Source organism: Pecten maximus, chromosome 4 (assembly GCF_902652985.1).
Source record: "Pecten maximus chromosome 4, xPecMax1.1, whole genome shotgun sequence".
NCBI lineage: Eukaryota > Metazoa > Mollusca > Bivalvia > Pectinida > Pectinidae > Pecten > Pecten maximus.
This window is the reverse complement of record NC_047018.1, coordinates 50866779-50885339: the sequence shown is the minus strand read 5'-3', so window position 1 is coordinate 50885339 and position 18561 is coordinate 50866779. Positions and strand designations below refer to the sequence as shown.

General features: G+C 36.9%; 1 protein-coding gene across 1 annotated transcript; it reads right to left on the bottom strand.

Moving 5' to 3' along the window:
- Positions 1-409: 409 nt before the first annotated feature.
- On the bottom strand, positions 410-7935 carry LOC117326624. The gene is made up of 4 exons (XM_033883385.1): positions 7641-7935; positions 3938-4036; positions 1737-1832; positions 410-498 (listed from the first exon to the last, which is right to left on the bottom strand). Exons 1-4 carry the CDS (start codon positions 7933-7935, stop codon positions 410-412), a joined length of 579 nt encoding a protein of 192 aa, XP_033739276.1.
- Between the last annotated feature and the right edge of the window lie 10626 nt (positions 7936-18561).

Here is an 18561-nt window from a genome sequence, read left to right as displayed (position 1 = left end):
AAGCATTATATAATTATAAATGATGGTGTAATAAACTTTGCTTCACCTATACTGTGTCCTGTGTCCTTTCCACACTTGGTCTTACAATTCCCAGGACAGTTCCATTCACATTAAACGATTTTGTAATTTCCTCAATGGTATCATTTTAACACATAACGATTGTCATCCTAATAGTATCCTTCGAGTCCGAGTCTTTGAATCTACTTTTGTTTGTATGTGTTAGCTGGTTTTAATTCTTTAAAGTCCTATTTCTATTTAAAGTAATCAATGGAAATACTTCTTGAAGAAAGTATTAACCTCCTCCTTAATATAATCTTATTCCTTACAGAAATATTGTCTTCTAAATATGAAAAAGTTAGAAACTGTTTCTCACCCTCACAGTTCCCACTGTCTTTCTTACATAGACTATTCAGGCAATTTGTAGAACAATTCTGTTCACATCTGATGCCGTACTTCTGAGGAACACAATCTGACAGCAAATATTGATATAATAATCATCTGTTCATGATATAGGTTATGATATTAAACTTAAGAATTAGTTATATTGACCATATAAAACAAGGACCATTTCGATTGAAAAGTCTTATTAAACCTTCCAAAATGGAAAAAAAATGCAACCAACTGTACTTTCACTCAACAAGATCAATGTTAAAGTATAAGGGTAACATGATTGCAGATACAAATTCATATTTGTTTTGTTTACATGAATTGTACAATTTCTAATAGTTCATCTATTAGTTTTAAGCGTTAAATTGAGATTATACAAAACGTTACATCGGAACTATATATGAATACGTTCACTGAAACACCCTTTAACATTCCATCTCTAATATTGACACTGGTTCAAAAGTCTGAACTTTTGTAAATGTTATTTGTCACATATCTGACTTTGTTTAACGCATATTTTTATTGTCATAAATAATTAACCTAGTATAAAAGTAGTAGCAACGAAAATATCATCGATGAAGCATATTGCTATAAAATGTCGAATCCTGTCTTTACTATCAATATAGACTTGAACCGTTCTTGAAGTGTTTTTTCGTTTTAATTATATGTCATCTTTAAGAAGAAGCTGTTATATAGGCAAACATATACTGTAACATTCTCTACTTCTACGAAAGTGCAATTCCTATACGAATAATGAGTATAAATCTAGGCCTGAATTCACAGTACATTTATAACTACTACAACAGAAGTTAGCGTGGCCGGATTTAGCGTAATGGGAAGAAAAGAACTAATTCAGGCGCGTTATCCTATTCCTGTATTAAACAAATACCGTAATAAGAAATTTATTTTTATATAAGGTCTTTGATAAATGACAGCCCGTGTATATTGTTCACAAAATATAGATTAAAGCAAAGCATGTATATAGATATGGGGCAAAGGAGTAATTCTAACAGCATGGAAATAAAAATTTCAAATTGTCGAAGCAATCCGCCCCTTTCCCAAGACTCAAAGAATACAAATACATCACCCAATATATAAACAGTACTAGAAAATACAGTAAGACTAGTATTTTTGGTAATAGTTGAAATAACAACCATGAACCCTTTCCGCTGGCGTTGGCTAACGTGACATGTTCAAAGCCAATTTCTATGATGGAATTCTATGTTACCAACGTCCAAGACATTTGAAAATATTTCGCGCGTGCAAAATACATATATATACATAGAGTGTGTTTTACGTTTACCGTTGAATTGTAACATAAGGAATAACAGAATAAAATGAGAAAATACCAAAACAAATGCCAGTGTTCTTCAAACAAACATTGTCTTTACAATTCTTAGGAAAATTCGAGGTACAGTTGTCGCCATATTTTCCTGTGAAGCAATCTGAAAAGAAAGACAGTTTTATTCGAAATATAGTTCACTACTGTGGTTGCCATATCTTCCTGTAAAGCAATCTTAAAAGAAGGAATCCATTCGAAATATGTTTCACCATCGTGAGATAATCTATCTGAAAGACGTTTCTGCACTATGACACGATTGTAAGTCACATTAAGAATATAACTGGCTTTCAAAACATGGATAATTGTTTTTTGCTTTTCTGCATTTATAACTGCATGATGGTTGTCATATTCAGACATGCATTAGAACGGAAATGTATTTTCATATATGTTTCGCCTTCTAATTATTGTGAGATTGTCACTTTCAGTTCTGCAAAAAATCAGATATCAACATAATCATATATTGCACGAGATAATAATTAAACTATCCTTTATAGCATCTTTCACATTTTTCAAATATAACTTTTCTGGAACAGGATAGAACCATAGGATATGCTATCAAAATATGCAGTGCCTGACTGCAAGTCTAAGGCTGGTAGGTTAATTCTTCTATCGGTACCGGAGATGAAATTCTTAAGAGAAAACGACATTAAAATTGAATTAATTTTGAAATGTTAATTTTAATATCTTGATTAGCTTTGAATTTAAAGTGATGGCTTTTGGTTAATAGCCGAGTATAGATATCGTGCTACTCAGAAATATAAACAAATAAGATATATGATAAAGATCAGGGGGAGATAATTCAATGTTATCTCCTCCACCCCCTAATTTCTGGACTTTTTGTAAAAAATGAAGGAAAAAAAGGCCGGGCGAGAAAAAAATCAGGATTAGAGCCATTATTTAGATAAAAGAGTCGAAACACAGACACAGGACACGGAACCGGGCTAGTGACAACAAAACAACCAGATATATCACCAAACACTGAACTGGGGTAGTGACAACAGAACAACCAAACACATCACCGAATACCGAATCGGGGTAGTGACAACAGAACAACCAGACACGCACCCATACATTGAACCGGGGTAGTGCCAGCAGTACAACCAGACATACCACCGGACCCCGAGTCACGCTATATACCGCTACCGTTGAAATACAAAATGTATGTCCGTATCTTCCCTCGTCTATGGTCCTCCATGTAACTCTACATGGGTCATATTTTCATTATATATCCCCCCTGAATCTCAATTCCTCTCTAAATTCTGCTACAATTCCTCCAAGATGAGAATCCCATCCGAAAATGTGCTAGTCGGTCCCATCATCTGGTTTACAGGGACGCTGGATGGCACAAAATGTCATATGCGGTAGCTCGCTATAGAGACCAACCAACCAGTTGTTTTCCCATAGACTTTAGTGTTAACGTTTTGGAGTATTTCATTCAAATTCTTGAATTCAATATGACAATTATGGTTTATAACAAAAGTTTAGGGTCTGATATAACACCTAATAAAAAAAATTGGTTGGTTGTTCCCTTAAATGACAATGCTGTTATACCATATATAATCACATTTCCTGATAATGCATAGCGTGAGGTGAGTTTGAAAATCGTTCATATGCCCTATTGTACTTAACGTCAATTCATCTAAGTTTGCCAAAGACATTTATAGCCACATTGATAAAATACCTCTAGCCAGAAAACACATTGGCTTTACCTGGTTAAGTTAAATTGCCTGATTTTGATTGCTCATTCCAAACTACCATATAATTGGTTTTTGATTCGCCAGCTTCCTGTGATGGATTGTCTATTTAATTACTACTTAATTAGACTTTGTTTGGAAGGGAACAGAAGTTATTAATCTAGTTTCTCCCGGCTTTACTAGTACTATATATGTGTACTATTAAAGATGAATGAATGACAAAAATCTATATCAAGGAACCAATAGTATAAAGTAATCAGATATCGGGTACCATAATGATCTATCCGTGAAATATTCTTAATTTCAGACGAAACTAAATTTTCGAGAAAAAGATTGATCTGATTGTACATCTACATATTCTAAGTGCCTTTAATAAATCAAGTCATCAATTAATCGTTCTTGTTGCAAGTTCATAGCATAAGTAGCGCATTATAAATATTTCAGTAGTGTGTAACGGACATATTTGTATTTTCTTTTTTGGTATTGCATATGTAGATAAATAATGGTAACTTACAGAAACAGGCACCTGTTTGCGAGTTACAGTTACCACCATAACACGCCACTGGACACTGATTGTTACAGTGTCCGTCACCGTATCTCCCTTCTTGACATCCTGTTGGAAAAAAGAAATAGAGATTGTTAGTACTCACAAGTGAATTCATTTCCATTTTTAACCAGATAGTTTTTGAACTGATCATCATCCATAATACCCCGATAAACTGTATTCTATAACAAACATAGCATAATGTAATCCTTTTTCAATATTTAAAATCTTTAATAAGGTACAAGTTAGGGACACTTATATTTCGAAACAATTATGACATTGTTGTTAACAAATAGTCAGTGGCAAATAACTGTATATTTGGAAGTAAACAAAATAGTGGACAGACAGATGACAGGATAGCTGTATTTGAATTTTAGTGTCCTTTTCGACAATACAATAGGAACATTGTGGCAACTTAACTTTAAGTTTTAGTTACGGTTGGAAATACATGAATACAGTCTGGCTTGGCAAACATTAAAAAAAATGACTTAAAATGATTCTGATCAATATAAAATATAGTTAAAATCCAACATATTTTCACACCTATCAAATAAACCCCAAATGTATGATTTCAGGTATACCTACTGCTGTTTTACCCATGTCCTATTTTAGTGGTATTTATAAATACATCACTGACTCATTAAGTATCATATTTTGTTATGTTTAAGCATTAGAGCTATCAAAAATAAGCTGCTTACGTATACCCTTACGTATGTCGGGACGTATATGTTACGGAATATTTATTAATGTATGAATCTGAGACATGTTTTATTTTATTTTTCATAGTCATGCAAATCAACATTAATGATTTTAAACTAGGAAGACATTTACAGGTAACAACCACGCTTGCATATGTGTATACGGACCCCATTTCAAACAGTTGATGAAAACTCGCTATATTCCGGTACAATGGGATCAAGTTTGCACGAAGGTTTGTTTGATTTAAATTGAAGTATGGATGTGCGGCTTCTCCGGAAAGGTAAATTTTATTATCTTTAATGTGTTAGTAAATCTCCAAAGATTACGGAAAAAAACTTTACATAACCGTTTGATGATTTATTCAGAGAAAAACAATTTTTCTACGACGTTCGGCTATTCTTGCCGTGTTTTTTCTCCTAAAAGGTAGCAATTTCTAGGAGGGTTAGGTGGCATCCCGTCACCAATCCGGGCCATCATACCGAAGGTCTCCGCATCGTTGTCCAAAAAAAAATGACGACATGACGAATACGTAACTCATTATCTATGATAATTTGGGTATGAATACAGTGATAGCACCGATGCCTATTGTATTGTAACTGCTGGTTACTTTGTGGAATATCTATTTCATTGGAAGTGAACAACAGTACCGTAAAAAAGTGTTTCACCAGTTTCGTTATAAAATTGTAGTCTATTTTTACTTTAAACATTCCATTATTCGTTTACCGTGAAGGTAACTGACTCCATAAAAAGCACCTTATCCAGAGTACATGGCGGGTCAAATATCGCCATAAACCTAGGAAAATAAGCCTCCAGATCATCGAAGACAACGTCCTGGGCAGTTTCAGAAGGAATTTTGTTATGAAATGACAAATATCGCATAAAGTAGCAATACGTGATTCTAACAGATGATGTCTTATTTAATTTTTGAGTAATATTTATTGTTATTTCACCTCATGCTCAAAGCTCTTGGTTGAGAGAGATAAAGAAAATATTGGATGCCATCCGTTAAAATTAGAATGTCACTTACCTCAAAATGAAAATGTAACTTGTATAAGGGGCGTATGTCCACATATCAGATACCATTGATTAACTTGGCCCCACCTCAATCCCCACTTTCATCCCCTACCACATAAAGTTAAAGCATTTATAAACCGATAAACTAAATTGTTCAACAAGTGCAAGTGCTGTTTTTCTTCTACAATTGCTTTAAAACGGATACAACATTCATTTCTATGTATTTATGTATAAAGAAATGCTCGATCTAGCTATGATATCATGGATATGAAATGTAATGCAATTGCGTTGACAAATTGATGGTGCAATTTTCTTTTCAAAAAGAATATCAACACTGACAAGAAGAAAAGAACGACCAAAATCAAAGAACGACAAGAGATTTTATACGTGAAAACGAAAAATTCTAAAACTAAAACCAAGAGGCGCTTGAATCGGAATCGTCTTCACGTTCTGACAGGAACACCGATAAGATCTATTAAATGAAAAAATAAAGTTTTGAACTGTCCATAAAGATTTTTTTTAATGAAAAAGACAAATACTGCTGTATGAACGTTAGTTCTTTTCGGCTAGGCTCAATATTCCATGGTGGTGTGACAAACAAGTTTTAACCTATCCAGTTCTTTATTTGTACATAAGTTTTTTCGTTTTTCGATACAACCTCGGTGTCGATCAATAACAATCTTGTAGCATGGCGTGATTAGCGTGCATGCTATTCAAACATAATATAGACAAAGACGGTGTTCCGGCGGGAACACAGACGGCTCTCAGAAGGTATATAAAGCATCTGCTAGCTTGTTAGTTAGACCAGATTTTGACTACTGAATAAGCAACACAACAACAAAGATCAGTAGGTACGGGTAACGACGAGTTGAAGTGAGGTAGCAAACTGTATACGTAGCTGAGCGGTAGTATAGAAAACATACGAATCCTGCTGTAGTGCGCAGACGCTGTAACGCATGCTCTGTTCTGAACACTGGTACCTTGGTCTGACTGCGACTGTGAGAAACGATATGTTCTAGCTGGTGTGTGTGGGTGTGTTGGTAAGTGTTGACGATACTTTGCTGTAAATATTTAGTGTTGTTAAGTTTAGAGGTAGTGAGCAGCTATAGGTAGAGACATTTTCCTTGCTCTACATATATTTGATATAAGTTACCATTGTGCATATGTTCATATTCATTCTTTGAGCAAGGCATACTCAGAATACATTTTTGTATTTAAAAAAAAATACAAATCGGGGAAACCAAGAAGTAAATTTGGTACTGATCCCCGGCACATTACACTACTAGTAATGAGTATATTATAGACTCGAGCGTATATGTCAGTCAGCATAACGAGAGGGGCGGAGCATCGGGTCCCTATGCCAATTTAATTACATTTACTTCATATGTATGCGTATACCTTATAGACTCTGGTCTGTATATGGAATTGCTACATGCTATAAAAAGGTAGTACAAGTTTTACCAGACAGGCTGTAACAAGGTATACTACCACCTGTAAGCTTAGCTAGGTTAATACCTGGATCAGCCTTCCAAAGCGACGTTTCATCAGTATTTGCTTTTGAACATTTGAAACTCGTAAAGCGGTGAAATATATTCAAACCTATGAATGTTCCCTTACATATACCTCCTGATTTACGCATGCGTATACGTTAGCGGCTTATTTTTGATAAAGCTTATTATACACTCAGATGTATACGTAACGACACTATGTGACAACAAAACTAGAAGTGATATGTTCTCTGTAGTTCGATGGGTTGAGCATAAGCTTAGTAAGCTAGCTGTCCTGGGTTCTATCCCTGGCAGAGGGGATGATTTAGATTGAATTGATAATGAACTCTGTAACGTGGGTATGTACAGCAGATTCGGGCTAGAAAATAAACATTTCATATTGGGAAATATACCTTTTAAATGAAGAAAGGATTGTGGTTATTTAAGCCAATATTAAACAGAACATTACTCACCAAACACCTGTACCTCACATAACTCGAGAAGAGCGTCATCATGATACCAGTTGTGTCTTTTAGGGTTGTTTCTATGGTTGTAAACGGTTACATACCGACCTACTTGCAGGAACTGGTGTGTCACCTCCAGCTGTACATCATCTCTAGTACTACTAGTGTCCTCGTAACAGAGGACACCGTCTTTTGGTGTGTCGGTTGTATTAGATACGAAAAGCTGGTATCCTGCAAATCTCTCCTGAAAGCCATCTTGAAAGAAAACATAAATCAGCAGGTAGATAACCACTTGTAAAGGCATGGATGATAATGTCAATGTAATAGTCGAATGTTATCAATCCCAATCTTACATCTTAATTGGGTTTTTGTTTTTGGAAGTCATCGTTGGTTCACCGATAGCAATTTTCTCAGCGTCACAACGATAACCTTCGGTAGGGTGATTGGTATTATTCGATACATCACGTTCCCGTCACGCCGTTCTCTACTGGTTATCAGTTATGACAGAAAGTTGTTACTGGTCCTCGTACAAATAATGACTGGCAGTGAAAGAGTTATGTTGGAAACTTCCCAACGTCACAATGAATACGTATATGGTACCCGGAACGTATTGAAACTTTGATAAACGAGCGAGTGGTCAGGTGTGAACCCACATAACGACGGACGAGGGTAGAGAAATCGAGCAGACAAAATTGATTTCTTAGAGTACATTTGTACATTCTGACTATATTGCTGTACATTTCCTTATCTGGTGCCCATCACTTTAAAATGTAGCACATTTAGATACAATTTTAGGGTTTTAAAGTATCAGATTATGTTAAATTTGATCGTCTTTTAGACAAAAATACATTGTCAATTCACACTCAATTTCAAACGATATTTTAATTATGTTAAATTTGATCTTGGTATTGAATTTGATGCGAACCAAGAACACATCCCTTAAATGAATTTTGATAAGAAAATAGTAAAATTTTAAAGTTTAATTAAAACATCATCAAAAAAGATATCCACATTATCAAGTCATTAATGATATCCCAATTTAACCACTTATTTATATCTCTTACTAACCCAAGTGAAAAGGTAATAACAGAAATAAATTCATTACTTTTCGATTTTTTTATAAGATAGTAACACTGACAAAGTTAAAAGAAGCATTGTTGTTCAAGACCATTGTAAAGGAGGTTTTAAGATTTTTAAATTTATATGCTTTTATAAACTCTCTTAAATTGGGGCGGGTCAGAAGACTGCAAAACTGACAGGAAATGGATATATATCTTAAAAGATAATTTTGATGTGGATCTTCTATTAAATATTGTTGAGGAATATATATCTCACTGCAGTAAATTATGTACAAATACATTTTGGAAGGATGTTTTTCATGCCTGGTATAAATTGATTAAGGAAATTAAAGAACTCCAACAAAATTCTTTTTTGACTAAGTGTATTTGGGATAATAAGGACATAACTGTTGCTGGTAAACCTGTTTTCTACACATCATGGTATAAATCAGGAATACATACATTGCAGACCTTGTAAAGAGTTCAGAGGACTACATTTTATCCATTTGAAGAACTTTCACAAAAATATCAATTACATACAAATTTTCGTCGGGTCCAAGGATTAATATCTGCAGTTCAGATAAGTCTGCCAGACCCTCTACCCCAAAATATCCAACCAGTTATTCGCCCTTTGCTACCTTCTAATATACAGTGTTTTTCTCTCAAGTATTAGTGATTCAAAACTCTTTAATAATGTTTTCAATAAAACAGACACTGTTGCTACAGGCAAATAAAAATGAAATGAACAGCTCTTATTTGCTGAAAGAGCATGGCTTATTACATAGTACATAAAATAACACAAAATACTAAACTTCAATGGCTTCAGTATCGGATATCTCATTATATTCTCACCACTAACTCTTAAATTATCTTTTTATTTTGATATGGTATAGTATATAATCCTATGAGCACATTCTGTAACACTGAAAGATAATAATTCACTTGATGTTGGAATGCTAGGAAGTGCAAAATTTATTACAGAATTTTGAATTAATTATAGATGCGCTCTATATTCCCTTTGAAATAAATAAACAATCTTTTCTTTTTGGACTCACAAACACTGGCAATATAGCGACAGTTTATAGTATAGAAATTCTTATTATCAAACAGTGCATTTACAAAACGAGGTATCTTAATAAATCCTTAAATGTCAATGCATTGGCAAACAACATAAAATAATACTACAATACGCTGAAATTCATATCAAACGGTCGAAACGATTTTTTCAAAGCAAAATTCACGAATACTTGGTGTAAATGGATTTAATGGTTTTTTTTTTTTTTTATTCAATAGCCAAACCTAATTGCTGACAGTTAACAAACACGTGTTACACAATAACATCGACAACGTCAATATGTGATCGTATAGTATTTAATTACCTTTGTGTAAACATAGTCAGTCTCAGACATCACTCCCTAAACATAGTGTCTACATAGATATGTACATAATGGTGCACCCTCCTGTACGAGTGTCCGCACGCATTGCCGGGTGAAATCTCGTCTCTCTAGCCGTGTGTTGGCTGCCTATTTTATCCCCTAAACCCCATGGGAACAGAGACAGAATCACATGTCTTAATTGTTACAAATTATTCAATTCTTGACCAATTAAAGTCATTATAAGTTATTAATATTTGCCCCAAACTTCGCCGAATCAATAATACAATAAACAATTTCATTATTAACATCATTACCCTGTCGCTACTGACCACGGAATATTGAGATTGATGTACCTAAGCGACCATTCCTAAATACTTTAATCTGAATATAATTAACGGCCAATTTCACATACAATTGTATCTCTATTAACTGGCCCTCTCTCTGTCCAACGGTAACCTAACTATAGCTCAATATTTGAAATATATATATGATACATTAACACATTTCCCCCACCACAATATACTAACTAAATTCAATTAAGATAACCTCTAAGTATCAATTATCAATTGATACTAATCAATTAATAATTGTTAAATATGCATTGTATAGCTACATGTGTATTTTGTCACACATTATTATATTTTTTTTTTGTAACTAAAGCTATGCCCTTGTCAATGTTACTCCCCACATCTCTATCCTAATGGAAACTCTTATCTTTTGATTTCCATCTCTCAACAGAAATACATAATTTACTATATGTATTCAAATTAACCGGAACTATTCTCCTTGATTTCTATCTACTATTTTGCCTTCTCCCCCTCCCCCTCTTCGCTTCACTAAATATGTTATGTTTCAGTGTGAGAGTGGATATACTAGTATGTATGCATGGGTGTAAATGAAACAATAAATGCATACATGTATATGAATATTGATACAATAAATAAGTTATAAAATGTTGTATGCGAGGATATGTGTGTGTATGTAGGAATAAATATGTACTCTATGAGTGAATGGGAGTGCAATTGTAAAAATATGGACATTAATTTGTAATACTGTATATGTGTGTTAAGTGATTATACATGTATAAGTTTTGTACAATATGACTTTAAAATAGAAAAAAAAATTATAAAAAAATGTTAACTTTGATCGTCTGCCAGACCAAAGACATTGTCAATTGATAATCAAGTTCAAACGATATTCATCAAAATTATGTATATATTCCACATTGGATGAAATCACTAGATATAAGATCAGTATATAATCTTTACAGCAGTAAGGAGCATGTCTTTTTGTCCGTCTGTCTCTCTTTTTTTCTGTTGCCTGTCCGTCTGTCTAGTTAGTCGTCCCTTTCGCAGAAAGAAATAGTGTGTTGTATTGTTTAAAGAAAATGTAACGGTCGCTTTAACCGCTCTAAACAGTGAATCATGAATATAAATTTCTTTCGAGAAATACATATTGTACATTTTGTTTTGAATTTCAAATTATGTTCAGTGTATAAAGAATGTATTGATATACTGGAAGAACTAACATAAACATGTATCAGGACAAAGGGAAATATGGGCACCATGGTCAACTCCACATTTCACTTGCTTTCAAATATTCTAAACAAGTATGAAAAAGTCACAATCAAACAGAAAATCCGATAAAGAAAAAAACCCACTGGCGCAATACATTGTTAGATACATTATACTGCCCTATATAATACACTGTTGCTTACATTCTAGTTACCATACAAAACACCGTTAGACACATTCTATTTCACAATCAATAATTTATAGGAATATAATTTATTATTCTTCTATTTTCACAATACAAATGTTATCTATGTGTTAGTGGTAGCAATTCAGTATTTTCCTAGGAAAGTTCTGCCCTGCAGGTAGGGCATAAGAATTGTACCTGCTACACCCATTGCAAGATCGTATGAGGCGACTAAATTTTGGATCTTATCTTTTCTCTGAACAACTTTCTTGTTCTTAATGTCTCCCTTGACAATGCCTAACTTTTGGCCTTTAGTTGAGCGTTCGCCGCTGTGAGGAAGGCTTTGGGTTCTGTCCCCAGGCCGAGACATACAAGAGTCTTAAAAAATGGTAGTTGCTACTCCTGCTTAGCGCTCAGCATATTTGGAGTAGGACGACTGGTTCGCCCGTTGTCAGTATAATGTGACCGGATGGGTCCTGCTGATGTCTTCGGCAGTATGCTTCAGTGAGGTAGCACTATAAAACGGCAAAAGTTCAGGCCTATCACAAGGAGACTCAACACGAACATACCGTAGCATAAAAACAAAACCAAAAAAAAACCACACATCCGCACTCACCACACGCATGCATGTCGCAGGCACGGGAGGCCGTCCTTAAATGACCTTAGCTGTTAATAGGACGTTAAACAAAATAAACCAACCAAACCTAATAAAGTTAGTATATTGTTTAAAATGGTATAATTAGGGGATAGTACATTATTTTGAGTGGCTATACTGGCGATTAGAACATGAAATTTGGTTTGAACTCGAGACCGATCTAACACGTTTACTATCGAATGTATTTAGAAACATTGTTTTACATCTCTACAAGTACGCTATTAAGTACTCTGTGAACTCCGCTAGTGACGTGTCATACTGTGGCGAAATCAGAAAGAAGCTTTCAAAGTCGGTCAATTTGACACGCCAATACTGGCGAGAGTTCGATCTGTATCTTGACAAAGCGGTGTATATGGATTGTTGTAAAAGTCCTGTTACGGAAGATTAAACGACATATTTGGATTTACTCTGCAGTATGCATAACGACATGTGATTTTTGACAAAGTCAGTGTTAATGTGTTTCCACAGGCTCAACCGTTATGTAAAGTTGTGTGCACTTGTTCCATTTCATTTCTGATTTTACTTGGCTTGATGCCTACACACGGATGAAATGAACGTTTCAATCAATAAATGACGGTAAGCATGATGTTAACGATTTTTGTTTGATTTATTCAGTTAATTCATTCTTTTCGATTTCTTCACTTTCGATCCAATCTCATGGGTCATCAATCGTAAATGGTGCGGAGTGTTGAATTTCGCTACGAGTCGAACTTGACGCCATATTGTTTTGATTATAACTGGGCGTGGCTTAACACGATAGATCATGGTTTTATCGCAGATTAGAACACGGTCCGTAACCAATCAAAACACGCGAATCGTGTTAGAATGAGGCTTACATAATAAAGATAACTACATCCTAGGACCAAAACAGTTCTGGTTGAAATATTTCACTCACCTCTGTAGTATATTGTGATACTAGTTATTGTCATAAACCCTCCCAGATCAACACGCCACCAGGCCGTTTTGTGACCCCCATCCGTATGTGTACAGCAAAGATCATCTAGATTTGTTTTCAAACAGTCATCCACAGCTCTACTGGCAAAATAGTTACCGCTCCCCTGGTCACTACTTTGTTCTGTTGTTTTATTTACGGCGATGTTACCTGCAATAAACAAAGTATTTGTTGATATTTCATAACTTGAAGTTAACTATAGTTTAACGTATCTAATCATAGTACTGTCAAACCTGTAATAAGCGGCCACACAAAGGACCGACATATATTGGTTGCTTAAGACAGGTGGCTGCCTAAATCAAGTTGGCCAGAAACGACCTCATGCCTAATTCTTTTTTCAACAGTTTATTGAATTAGCATATTATAATGCACTTATTCATACATGTATTTTAATATTGATAACAACATACCTTGAACAGTGTATTTTGAAATGAAAACTAACAAAGATCAAAGTTTTGATGAATTTATTGTTTCTTAAAGAAATCTCCAATTGTAGTTTGCTTGCTTGTACATTGCACATATAGTTTTTTCATGTTCAGCATCAGCTTTCATAATAGCTGTAAACATTTCGGTGTGACCTTTCTGGCAATAAAATGATTTAATTTCAGTCAGTTTTTGTTTAACATCACTGTAAGTTAAGTTAGTTCACAAGTTGTATCATCATCCTCCTCATCAACAGAATTATCCTAATCATCAGGGTCATTTTCAGCAGTTTTGAGGTCATCTAGAACATTAGCTAAAGGACGATCCCAGTCAATTTGTTCGGTATGATCATCACATGTTTTCACGTCGGAATCCAGATTAGGTGTTTATCGTAAACAAAACATTCCGGACAAAATCGCAGTGTAATACAGGTGACCGCTTATTCAAGGTTCATTATATAGTGTATTCCATCGGGCAAACCACAGACTGGCCGCTTAACGGAGGTGATCGCTTATATAAGGTGGCCGTTAGAGCAGGTTTGACTGTATTTTTCCTTGCCTTGAAGATGTGATAAATGATCTTAACTGAACTGAAATTCTAATATGATAATTGTTCTTCGTTCTATGTGTTTTACAAATTTTACCCTCTTTATTTCATTTGCGATATCCGACTATTTTGGTAGTTAATGCATATGCTATTATGGCATATGCATATAATCTCCTGTATCAATTCACGTCACATTTCAAACGCATACAAAACATTCTAAAAAAATTTTTTACCATTCATTTAGATGTTTTAGTACCATTTCATATTGGTGTATAGAAAAATAATCGGGTGAGAAGAGAAATGGTATGTGTCCCTGTTTATGTTTAAATTCTCAGGGAGTTTCCTCTATTCTATTTTCAGGATGTTACTCACGTAGAGTTTATTTCCCTTCTGTAGTAGCTCCAACATATTAATTAAAAATAGATGACAAAACAAATAAAAACAAATGGGATACATTTTCTTTTAAATTTATTGCGTGACATATCTACCAACCGTGCCTAAAGTAACTAACATTTTCACTACAAAGCAATACAACTAAAATATCGAAACATCCATTACTTTGTACATGATTACAAGATGAAGGAACTGCCGATCCTGGAAATGATCAGTGTTGGCTGTTACGAAACAAAACGTCGACATACTGAGACAATCATTATTGATATCTGCAGTCAGGAAGTAATCTAATCTATCATACATTCAATAATATCAGCTATTTACTTGAACGCTATTTTGTATTTACTAGTTTCAGTTTGTATTAAAAGTCCCTACTTTAAGATCTGACCATATTAGATATGAACCAGAGGGATCTTGGCAGCCCACCATTGAACGATCTTTAAAGGTTCCATGTCAGATCGATCTTTTCTCTATTTTCCCCTTCCTTTTACTAATATGTGTCAATTGAGAAACATCCCTCTAGTACTTTTCAAACAAGGGGAAGCTATATATAAAATTTGAGAAAGATCCCTTCTGTACTTTCTGAGAAATAGCGATAAAGATCTTCAATTGTCAAAATTAAAGATGGCTGCCTGTCGGCCATGTTGTTTTCCAATTGGTCTCAAAATGCAATATGCATAACTAGGCACCAAGGGGAACCTACATATGAAATTTGAGAAAGATCCCTTCAGTACTTTCTCAGTAATAGCGATAACAAACCTCAAGTGTCAAAATCCAAGATGGCTGCCTGTCAGCCTTGTTGTTTTCTGTTGGTCTTAAAATGCAATATGCATCAATAGGCACCAAGGGGAACCTACATATGAAATTTGAGAAAGATCCCTTCAGTTCTTTCTCAGAAATAGCGATAACAAACTTCAATTGTCAAAATCCAAGATGGCTGCCTGTCGGCCATGTTGTTTTTCAATTGGTCTCAAAATGCAGTATGCATAACTAGGCACCAAGGGGAGCCAACATACCGTATAGCGGGAAAATTTTAGCGGGGCTTTAATTTGGCGATTTGGCGGGTCCGTATAAAGATCGCCAAACTTTAACCCGTCAATTTTTAACACCGCCAACTAAAAAGACGCGAAAATTTCAATTACGCCAATAGTTTCCGTCCCAACCGCCATTTACCTTTGATAACTCAAGAGAGTAACTACTGGTGCATAACGTTGGTTGTTGCCTGGCAATTGTCGGCCAAAATGCCGATAGGTACATGCGAATAGCTAGTGAACAACTACTCACGATACATGAATATCAATAAAAGTTTGACATATATCGCATCATGATAATTTTTCGTGAAAACAAAGCCATCTACCCATACCATTCAATGAACTAATGTTAACACTTTACCTGTAGGCTCATTGATTAACTTACCTGTACGTATTTACAATAGATGACCATGGCGTTATCATACGGTTGATTAAATTATCTTTGTCTGTTGCTTGTAGTCATACTCATATAAACACTAATTTGCCAAATCTACATGTATGTGTTCGTCTGAATTTTTGTTGGTAATAGTTTCCGGTTTCGAGACAGAGGATCGATAATAAACAACACATTTAATCAACATAGATTGGATGTATGGATATAGCATAATTATCTATATATACCGGTAGGTAATTTATATGCTCAACGCCTGATCGCATGATAAATTAAAAAACCCTACAGATTACTGTGGAGGCACAGCCACAGACTGTGCCACCACCACCGGACCAAGAGAGTACAACCCATCTGAATGCGAAGCCAATGACCGGAGATAAAAATCTGTAAAGGTATTCTGCCCACGCCAGAAGGCAGCGGACATGACATCCTGAAAGGAGGAGCCATTGAGAAGAGCCCATGATGTAGCAAGGGCCCTAACCTCATGAGCTCTCACCTTGTAACGAGCCTGAACCTGATCATCAGAATGGTCATAAGCAAACTTGATAACCTGACAGATCCATCTGGAAATGGACTGGGAGGAGATCTCCTGCTGACCCTGCTTGATGGACAAGAAAAGCCGGGATCGAGTACCCTGCCCCCCCTTGGTTTTCTCAAGGTAAAACCTAAGTGCCCGACAGGGACAGAGCAGTTTATCCCGCTCCACAGAACCCATTGAGCCCTGCAAGGAAGGGATCTTGATAGGCTCAGGCAAGAAACCAGGAACCTGATTCTTAGCCAAAAAGGCAGGATCAGTGAGAAGGGTCACGGCAGAAAAGCTCCTAGCCCAACGGAGGCAAGAGGGGTGAGAGGACAAAGCATGGATCTCACTTCTCCTACGACCAGAAGCCAAGGCGATGAGGAACACCACCTTGAAAGTAAGAAACTTCAAGGTGGCCGACTCCAAAGGCTCATAAGGAGCACGCGTCAGAGAATCGAGCACCAGAGCCAGATTCCATTGAGGAGCCAACTGCCGTATTCTAGGTCTGTCCAACCCAAACCCCCTAATCAGGGCAGATAGGGAAGAGGATGAGCTCACCTCTGATCTACCCTGAAAGGAAAGCGCACTGGCTATCGCCGTACGATAACCAGCAATTGTGCCCGGGGCAAGATTGCGATCTCTGAACAACCAAAGCAGAAAATCAGCAATCAGTTGTACAGATGCCTTGACCGGATCAACCTTCCTGCCGACACACCAATCACAGAAAATCTTCCATCTTGATTGGTAGACGGCAGAAGAGGAAGACCTAATCGATCGAGCGATGCGAGCTGACACGTCTCTAGAAAAGCCCGCCTGAACGAGGCCTCCTGAGATAGCCTCCACGCGTGAAGGTGGAGTATCTCTGGACGAGAGTGCATCGTCCTGGACCGAGGCTGGCGAAGGAGATTCGTTCTGAGTGGGAGAATCAGAGGATCTTCCACCAGAAACGACAAAAGCTCCGGAAACCAAGAATGCCTCGGCCACAGGGGTGCTATCAGGAGCAGGGAGCAATGATGCTTCCGAAACTTCTGCAACACCCTGCCCACCAAATTGAAGGGGGGGGGGGGGGGGGGGGGGATGCATAAGCATGCATCCCCTCCCAGTCCAGAGATAGAGCGTCCACGGCCCAAGCCCTCGGATCTGGAACCGGAGAGACAAACGTTGGCAACTGATTGTTCAGGGATGTGGCGAACAGATCTATGTGAGGTCTGTCCCACACCTGACAGACTCCCTCGAAAATCGAAGGATTCAGTTGCCATTCCGTCAACACCGGTTGGCGGCGCCTGGACAGAGTATCCGCCAACACATTCAATCTGCCCGGAAGATGCTTGACAAGGATAGTTAATTGCATCTCCTGGCACAGAAGAAGAACACGGATAGCGAGGGCACACAGGATGTGGGACCTGGTACCCCCCTGCCTCTCCAGATACGCGACAACTGTTGAGTTGTCCGTAGCCACACAAATCACCTTGGATTGCAAGATCCCCCGAAGAGACTGCAATGCCAATAGAACAGACCTCATCTCGAGCACGTTGATGTGCTCGGAGAGCTGTTCCCCAGACCACTCCCCCGACCGGCAATGCCCGTCGAGGTACGCCCCCCAACCCGTCATGGAAACATCCGTGAACAGGGTCATAGTGGGAACGGGCTTGGACAAAGGAACCCCACGGAGAACGTTGTCCTGAAGGGTCCACCAACGGGCAAACTCCTTGACCGACTGGTCCAGAGGAATCCAAGCTTCCCAGTCCCTTGACGAAGGGACCCAATTGCCAAGAAGGAACATCTGGAGAGGTCTGATGTGAAGTCTCCCCAAGGGGACCACATCTGCCAGGGAGTTAAGAAATCCCAGGAAACTGAGAAACCAACGCACCTGGACCCGAGACCAGC

What these genes read in the sequence shown, in the direction of transcription:
- LOC117326624 (XM_033883385.1), bottom strand. Translation starts at nt 7,935, where the DNA reads ATGCCTTTACAAGTGGTTATCTACCTGCTGATTTATGTTTTCTTTCAA. An exon ending in GCAAACAGGTGCCTGTTTCT is followed by an intron (nt 1,833 to 3,937) that starts GTAAGTTACCAT and finishes CTTTCTTTTCAG; the next exon opens with ATTGCTTCACAGGAAAATAT. An exon ending in GAACACTGGCATTTGTTTTG is followed by an intron (nt 499 to 1,736) that starts GTATTTTCTCAT and finishes TATCATGAACAG; the next exon opens with ATGATTATTATATCAATATT.